Raw genomic sequence first — 8309 nt, forward strand, 5'->3', positions numbered from 1 at the left:
ACCCTGGGCAAGTCACTTAACCCCCCAATTACCTCAGCAAAAAAAAAAATAAACAAAAAAAAAAAATGGAGAAAAACAAAATAAAATATCCCACACAGTAGACCTAAGAAGGTAGATTGTTGTTATCCCCACATCAGGTTATAGTGTATCTTCTGAAGGCATACACACATGCTTTCCCTGGTTAGAGGTTACTAATACATTGATGAGAGACAACATGGCACAGTGGAGAGAAAGCTATATTTTGGACTTGGAAGACATAGAATTAGATCCTATCCTAGATACTTACTAATTGCATATAGGATTCTGAGTAAATGACAGCCCCTCAGTTTCCTCAAGTGTAAAATGAAAATAACAGATAGCACCTGTCTTATAGGCTTGTTGCAGAGCTCAAATCATATATGAGAATGCATTTGCCAACCTTAAAAATTAAACCATCAGATATTGTTGTTCTTAAAAGCATCGTGTTGTCAATGAAAATGGTGCTGTCCTCACAATCTCTCTCCCTTTCTCTCCTTCCCCATGCAGAGTTTACAGATGCTTCCCCAGCAACGGAAAGCCATCGCGAAGTTTAAGGAGCCAGCCCACGCTTTAGCATTTCAACAGAAGTTCCACAGGTAGCCATCGTATTCTTAAGTGGAGCCTCTGAAGTTACTATGGCTTAAGGGTGGGAGGGAACACCTCGTACCCTTATGTGATCTGCTCTGTATCCATTGCCTTGCTTTGCACAATAGATGTGTTCTTGTAAAGCTGTGTATCAATTTGAGTTTTTGTTTTTTCATTTGTTTTGGGGGAGGCAGGGGCCAATGAGTTGTTCACCGAATCATCCTTTCTTAAATGCAGAGGATCAGGGGCAAGGCGCCCATTATTTTAAAACAAAAACAAACAAAAACCAAAACCAGTCAGTGAAACTTTTGTATGAACTTTTGGAATCTGTTTTGTAAAATGGAAATGCACTTCTTGATCTGTTTTTTTTTTTTTTTTTTTTGTACATTTGGATTTTTGTTTTGTTTTGGTTTTGTATCTCAAGTTTTCTTAACACAGGGCCCACCATTAAAATATTGCTTTCTTTGGCCTCCGTGACTTTACTGGTGATACTCAGAGTTGACTGATTATTGACCATTTCTTTAACCTTCCACAGGCATATGATAGATTTGTCCCACATAAATGTGGCACTGATTGTTGAATGATTTCCACTAAGAATAACCGACCCTTATGCTATAGAAACTACTGTGGAATTTTCCCAAGGAGAGGCGATGGGAGCAGAGTCACATCAGGAGCCAAGAACTTGGCAGTCTACAATCTTGCTTAACTGTGGTCTGGAGCTGCCAAAAGCGCAATGGATGCCAAGAAAAACTGAACTTAGAGGACCCAGAAGCAAATAGGAGTTTGGTGTCCACTTGCTCCCTGTACTGTTGTAGCCACAAGGAACTATAGTTTTGGTTTTTTGTTTTGTTTCTGTTTTGTTTTTCTTTTTTTTTCAAGTGCTTATGATGCATGTAGACTTTGTTCTTCAAAATCTGACTGTGTGATCACAGTGACTTGGATTGAGGAAAGAACATTAACATGTCCCCCATCCTCAAGATTTTTTTTTTTTACTAGTAAAGAATATTTGATAATGGTTGCTCTTATCTTCAGGATAGGCTAGAAAATTATTTCCTTTTACACACATTCATATCTTCTTAGAAAGACCTCAGAAGTTGTATGTTAAACACAGATCAAAAATTTGGGGGATAAGTCTGATATTTGTTTAGCCTAAAGGGCTTGGAGATAAGAGGTATTGGGTTGGGAGTTGTACCAGTTGAAGAGGCAGGTTCTTGTTCTTATTCTTGTAAATAAGCGAAAGTCCAGCCTCACATTTTCTTGGTTCCTAGCTGAAATATCCCCTCCCCTCAGTTCTCAATCCCAGAATTAAATAGGTATAACTGTGATTTTTCTCATTGGCTTATCATTTTAAAACTTCACTTGCAAATCCCTAAATTGGTTCCCTACTAGTATGAGCCACTTCTTTTCTAAGATGGAACACATTGGGGTAATAACACTGGCCATCACTGTTCTGATTATCATCAAGTCTTTTTGGGAAGGCCTTGGTGTGCACCACCATTTGATAGATTTAGCAGCAAAGATAACTTTAATGTGAAGTGTAATTCCACACAAAGAGATGAATCTCTAATTGTTGTGGAAGCATAACCAACACAACACAAACTGTGAATCCCCCACTCGGATTGCTTTTAGTGAGTATTTTGGCCTGTTTTCTTTTGATAAGAACCTTATTCTTTCCAGAGGAGCAAGCTATATGTTGATTCTGGGCAAACTTTAGTGCCTTAGTTCCATCTTTCCTCCCATATTTTGTGAAGGATCTTTATCATTTGGGATTGATATTGCAATGGAGATCTAAACTTAGACCAACATCCTTGGACTTTTGATTTAGTTTTTGTACTGAAAGCTCCCTGATCATGGTAATAAGCCTATCACATGAGAGAAGTGGAAAATAACTCAATGTACTTTGATACATTCACTAGATATCTGGCAAAAGGGTCAGACTGTGGAATTCCCCACACATGAGTGGTCCTTTATGCCTCATATTCTTTCTTAGAGGAGACAGAATTCACACAGCCTTTGTCATCTGTTTTCTCACAGCGTAGATTTTGTATTATTTTTCAAATTAAGTTATTAAAAAAAATTTTTTTAAGGTTATATATCCTGGAATTATGACATTTCAGACCTTGTTAAGTCTTTCAATAAAGTTGATTCTGAAAGAACATCATGTTACGATGTTAGAGACTAGAAAGTAGTCTTAAGTATTGTTTTTTTGATGACTTCTTGTCCCAAAATTTGCATCTCAGCATAGGGACTTACTAACCGAGACGGATAATATCTCCATCAAAAGGGAAATTAATAGATAGCTCTCTGTTTCCACAACCATTATGGGTCCATTTGGTTTAATTGGACGCCTCCACTCCCAAATCCTGGCAGTGGCAAGGTTCATTACAGGACAGGAAGCTTGCTGCTTTCACTATACCTTTCCATATGAAAGACCATGCACATGGCTTTGCTCTACCTGAGAGAGATTATCACTTCCTATCTCCGGTGTACCTTTCGTGAGAATGGATGCTCACACTGACATTAAAGAGAGCCCTACCACATTATTCTTGTGTCCAGAGGGCTGCATTAAAAGGAGCGTAATGATAGCAGGCATAGCAGGCACACTTTAGGTAGGAGCCACCTGAAAGTTTTCAATTCACTGACCGTAGGTAATAGATTGGCGTATAACTTAGTGAGCTTTATTTTAATGGGAACTTGAAGCAGAACTTTGGAGGACCCTGGTGATCCCCCAGAGACAGTTTGATTAGTTTTAATGTCTCTTGAAAGTTGAAGATTTTTTTTTCTTTTTCCAGTTTAGCAAATAATCTGGACACTGTCTAGTAAGTAGCTTATAAGTGGATTATAAGTCACCATTGAAAATAACTTAATAGGAAATGCACCACAGATTTTGTAGTTGTTTTCAAGTCCATTTTTTGTATTATCTGGGTATTTTAGGTGAGAACTATCTTGTATGTGCCGGTGATATGCACACAGCCATAAACAGGCTATTCCTAAACAAGGTGTTCCTCCTCCCTGCCCCCCCAAATAATATAATTGATAGAATAAATATGGATTTTTATTGAGATATTTGTTAGAATCACTACCTAGCCAGTGCAGATGAATTCTCCTGGTATAAAGCAACTTGAGCAGCAGAATCAAGGTTCAATTCCTGGTTGTGATTTCTCTCATAAAGGAAAAGTAGAAGGGATGCCGAATTAGCAAAGGATGTCAGTTTCCATTCTTGGAGCCCATCTAGCAGTTGAAATCAGCTCCCCAAACTTAACCCTCTTGGAAGATCTGTGGCAACCATTATCTTTGTTCTTTCTTAATCATGCATTTAAAGGGAGATGCAGATTGCAAGTCGTTGCATCTAACTGTACTCTGTAAATATGGACCTTTTAAAATTAAAATGTTATTCAAGATGGATATTATTCAGCAACCTCTTAGCTATTTGTTAGTTTTTGTGTTGTCATATCAAAGTTGAATGGATACCGTTCCATAAATGTGGATGTGTTTTTTGTGTGTATCTTCGATTTTTATAAAGATGGTAGTAAGTCAATACTTTTATCCTGACCTGTGTATTATTTGTTCACAAAATCCAGAAACTTGAACTTAATTAGGAATTAATACCAATATATCTCATTCAATCAATACATGAGGTGATTACGTGGAGCCAGTCCACACACTTCTACCCCACCCCACCTTTTTCTTTTGGCTTTACCTTGTTTTTGGTCTTGTGCTGTTCCTTTAATAAGCAAAACTGTCCAGTAGCATTGGTTTGGCCATGGTGCTTTGGGAATTTCTTAGGTTTGTCTTCCTTTGAGGTTTTTTTTTTGTGGGGGGGGGGGAGGGTACTCTTTTTTTTCTGGGGGAAAAAAAAACTTTGAAGGGTTTTCCCTTTGGGGCACAAACCATTTATGAAATTCATAGGTAACTGGCTTTTATTGGATTGAACTATTTATGGACACAAAAATGGGGAGGGTTGTTCTTGTTATGTTGGTTTTCATTATTATTATTATTATTTTTGTGAAGCTCAGATGGAAAGTCATTTCAGTCTACTTTTCCCACAGTTCTGAGTTGAGACACAATAGGTTTTCATCCTTCTGGTCATGGTGCTAAAAAAATTTTTTTTAAAGACATTCAATTTTGATCAAAAGAACAGAAAGTGTTAGTATGTAAGGCTTTTCCAATGCCTATAGTGAGGGGATAGGGATCAGGAGGAAGAAATTTGCAGAAATATGAAATCCTAAATCAGGAATTTAGAATAAAATAAGTTCTAGAAAACAAGTTCCTAAGAACACAAAAGGAAAATGAGAACTCTATATGGATTGGTATTTTAAAGTAACAGATATTGAATGAGTGACTCAGTTCTGTCCCAATTAGCACCCTACTATGTAGAATGCAAAGGGCTCCAGCTGACTAACTGGATTCTCCTTACCTTCTTCAGTTTTTCTAACTGAATCATTTAATAAAGTGCTTATACTTTGGGCCCACGTTGGATTATAAATGAGTGTTAAATCCCAGGGCTGTTCTGTTTCCCCAAAAGGGTGTTTCACAAAGATTGGGTTTCTGAGTTTGTTTTCCATATCACCTTTGTTTTGTTTTGTTTTGTTTTTGTTGTTTGTTTGTTTTGTTTTGTTGAATTGGAAGGTAAGCTCACCATGTTCACTGCTGCGTTGGCATAGATGGGACATTCGTCATCTTTGTGACACTGGGGGAAACAAAAGCTTTTTTTTTTTTTTTTTTTTTTTTTTTTGTCTGAGTGCTTTCTTTTCTATGCTTTTGAGTATATTAGAAACTGCATTAGTTTTATTTATGACTATTTTCTGACCCCATACTTCACCCTTACCCATCCCCATCCCTGTCCCCATCCCTGTGTTTACCCACCACATGTTAATAAGATATGAGTCAAGAGAGCTTTATGTATTAAAAGTAACAAGTAAGTGACTTAATTTTTTATCCCTGATATTTCCTCCACAGTAGTTGTATTAATTTCTCCAGTAGTCTAGTTTTTCTTTTCTATGCTTTTTCTTAGAAGTTTCAGTTTATTAGCCCAAACTCTTACTTTTATTCACGAAGCACAGTTTTTTTCCCCTTCCAATAAAATACTTGAGGGTGTTTTTGGTACTTAAAAACAAACAAACAAAAAAAAACCAAATAAAAAACTTGATAAAAAAAGAACCCTCTAAGTGAGATAGTTCAAAAAATCTTCTGGGGGTAGGAGGTTGACATGAGGAAAGGGAAATGGAACCAGAGATACTCTGTAGGGACAGGACACTAACCAAATTGCATCTAATACAAATAAAGAGTGTCCAATGTGATCTCTCGATTCTTCTCTTCCCCTCACCTCCACCCCCTTTAATATGAATGAAATGTTATGTTGATCATTCTTTAATATGGATTCACCAAAGGTATTTAACCTTAATTCAGTATTAAATCCTAAGGATTTTTTGTAAGGTATTTTGTGACCTATTTAAGTTTTAACTTAAAAATAATTACCACATATTAGCCACATAAGCCCCATGGTATTGTGTAAAACAAAACAAAAACACTGATTCATATTGGATCCTCATGTATACCACCTTCTTAGGGTGTAATATGGTTGGGAAGGATCATTTGTTTCACCCTGCTTTTTGTAGAAGATGTGTTAAGGTATCCACTCTCCATTTCTATGCTCTTGTTTTGGGGGGGGATATAGTTTATGCTTTTGAGCATAGGAGGAGGGACACCAGCTGCCCTCCAAGGCTTTCTGTTGAGAGCTTACATTTTCCTTTCACATCTTAACCAAATGAAATGGAAAGGGCTCATTGAGTCATTTTGGTTTGATTTGATGATACAAATTTTACCAAGTTGTGTAAAAGTAAAGTAATATTTGGAAAATGTGATGGGCTTCATTCAGCTCAGCACCCCTTAGGGGGATGATGTTTTCATCATGTAGATTTCATATTGAATATGTTCTATAAGCAAGCCTATTTATATAGTCATTTAGTATGACTTTTAAAAAAAAATCTAGTTTTTAATTTTAGGAAATATTCCTATGATCTGATTTTGCTTTTTTACATAATTTATTCAGGCAGATAGTTCATTTTAACAATTTCTTAAGAATATATATACACACACACATACATACACATATATAAAATTCAATTGGAGATAGCGATAATTGATATTTAGGAATTTTGTTTTGACTTTTTAAATGGAATAAAATAGCAACTTTACATTAATAATTCAGCTTTGCTTTTCACAGGTGGGGATCCAGAATTTTAAATTTTTTTCCCCCTCTGAAGATTTTTACTTCTAGAGTTATAACTCCCCTACTTCATTTGCAGGTACAACAAAGAAAATGCAAGAATTCTGATTTATTCCCACTTGTTTTTTACTTTTTTCATTCTGGACTTTTCTGTTATCATTCTTGCTACATCACTAACATTCATTGGGTTAGCTTGGCAAGATGCCTCCCTCCTCACACTTCTTTTTTTACCCACTTGGCATCTTGCAGAAATTGGCCAACCATTTCATTCTGCTAGCCCCTCATTTCATTCTGAAGTTCTCTTTTTGATTTTGGCTCTTTTCATTCTCATTGGACCTTCTTTCTATCTTACTTCTCACTCTGAATCTATCTCATCTGCCTGCTTCACATTCACCTCAATTTTTGCTTCTTTTCAGTTAAAAATAATTTTTCACTACCACTGTATTCCTCCCCTTCATTTGAACAAAAAATATGCTTTTAATTTTGATGTGCAGTATTTAAGTGTTTTCATCTAAACCTATTGCTTTGACAGGTTTCTGCTCTTAATTGATTTCTCTAGGTTGCCGTGTAGAGGGAGTAACATTTTTAATTCTCTTGTTTTGCAGTTTTGCCTTTTTTCTATAGGGTTGTGCGTTGGTCCTTTAGCAAGGACCTTCTTGTCTGAAGTATAACAATGAAGATGTAATTACTCACCCATTTTCTTTGTTTTTATTTCCTCTCCTTTTGTAGGAGCTCTGGTTCTTGTTGAGTTCAGGATAGGATTAGTGCGCCATATTGTTGCCACTGGATGTGATGGCTTATTTGACCTTACTCTATTACTTTCACTGACTGTGATCCTTCCTAACCTGTAATGTCTGTACAGTGTACATGCTGTATTTGGGTAGATGGGAGCATTTACGTCAGAGGTATCATTCTGATATGGACTATGAAGCTTATGTTTTTGGGAGGGCGTGCATTGAAAGTTCACAAATAAAGAGAAACGTTTGTCACAACCCTGACTTTCTTTTGGGTTCCTCCATTTCATGTTTTCTCCCAACCAAAGCCTACAGAAATAAATTATGGCTTCCTTTGAGAAAAATAATGTTAAACTATATTCTCCACTTTGCATTAGCCATTGTATCAACTCTGTCAAGGAATACGTGTGAAAAGTAACAGTGGGAGAATCGATAATGTACAACTGTATCATTTGTGATTTCATGATGAAAAATGTTTGTGTATAATGAAATATATTGTAACTTGATGGGCATCTAAATAAAATGTTCATTTTCCACTTTGAAAATGTTGGGGTTTTTGTTGTTTCATTTTACATTGTCACCAAGAATGCACTCAACACGTGTAATAATTTGCTTACATATTTGTTCAGTTGTACATAATGGGGGTTACATGTCATTTTTTCTTAATAGGCAACTTCCTGAATTCATTCTGGACTCTTGAAGTTATTCAAGTGAATCTTCTTAACTGGTATGCAAACCAGTTT

At 36.3% G+C, this 8309-nt stretch overlaps 1 protein-coding gene across 8 annotated transcripts in view; it reads left to right on the plus strand.

Annotated features, from left to right (window-relative positions):
* The window catches only part of RBM33 (RNA binding motif protein 33), a 168479-nt gene extending 160377 nt beyond the window's left edge, over positions 1-8102 (plus strand). For 5 of the 8 annotated variants that reach the window (XM_031939522.1, XM_031939518.1, XM_031939526.1 and 2 more), the window contains 2 exons: positions 526-614; positions 1139-4144. In XM_031939522.1, the coding sequence (XP_031795382.1) occupies positions 526-592 (67 nt within the window). In that variant the 3' untranslated portion in view covers positions 593-614; positions 1139-4144. Of the gene's footprint in view, positions 1-525; positions 4145-7561 lie in introns of those variants that run through there. The other 3 variants (XM_031939523.1, XM_031939520.1, XM_031939521.1) reach the window with 2 other exon arrangements.
* The last annotated feature ends 207 nt before the right edge of the window (positions 8103-8309 follow it).

Source organism: Sarcophilus harrisii, chromosome 5 (genome assembly GCF_902635505.1).
Source record: "Sarcophilus harrisii chromosome 5, mSarHar1.11, whole genome shotgun sequence".
Classification (NCBI taxonomy): domain Eukaryota; kingdom Metazoa; phylum Chordata; class Mammalia; order Dasyuromorphia; family Dasyuridae; genus Sarcophilus; species Sarcophilus harrisii.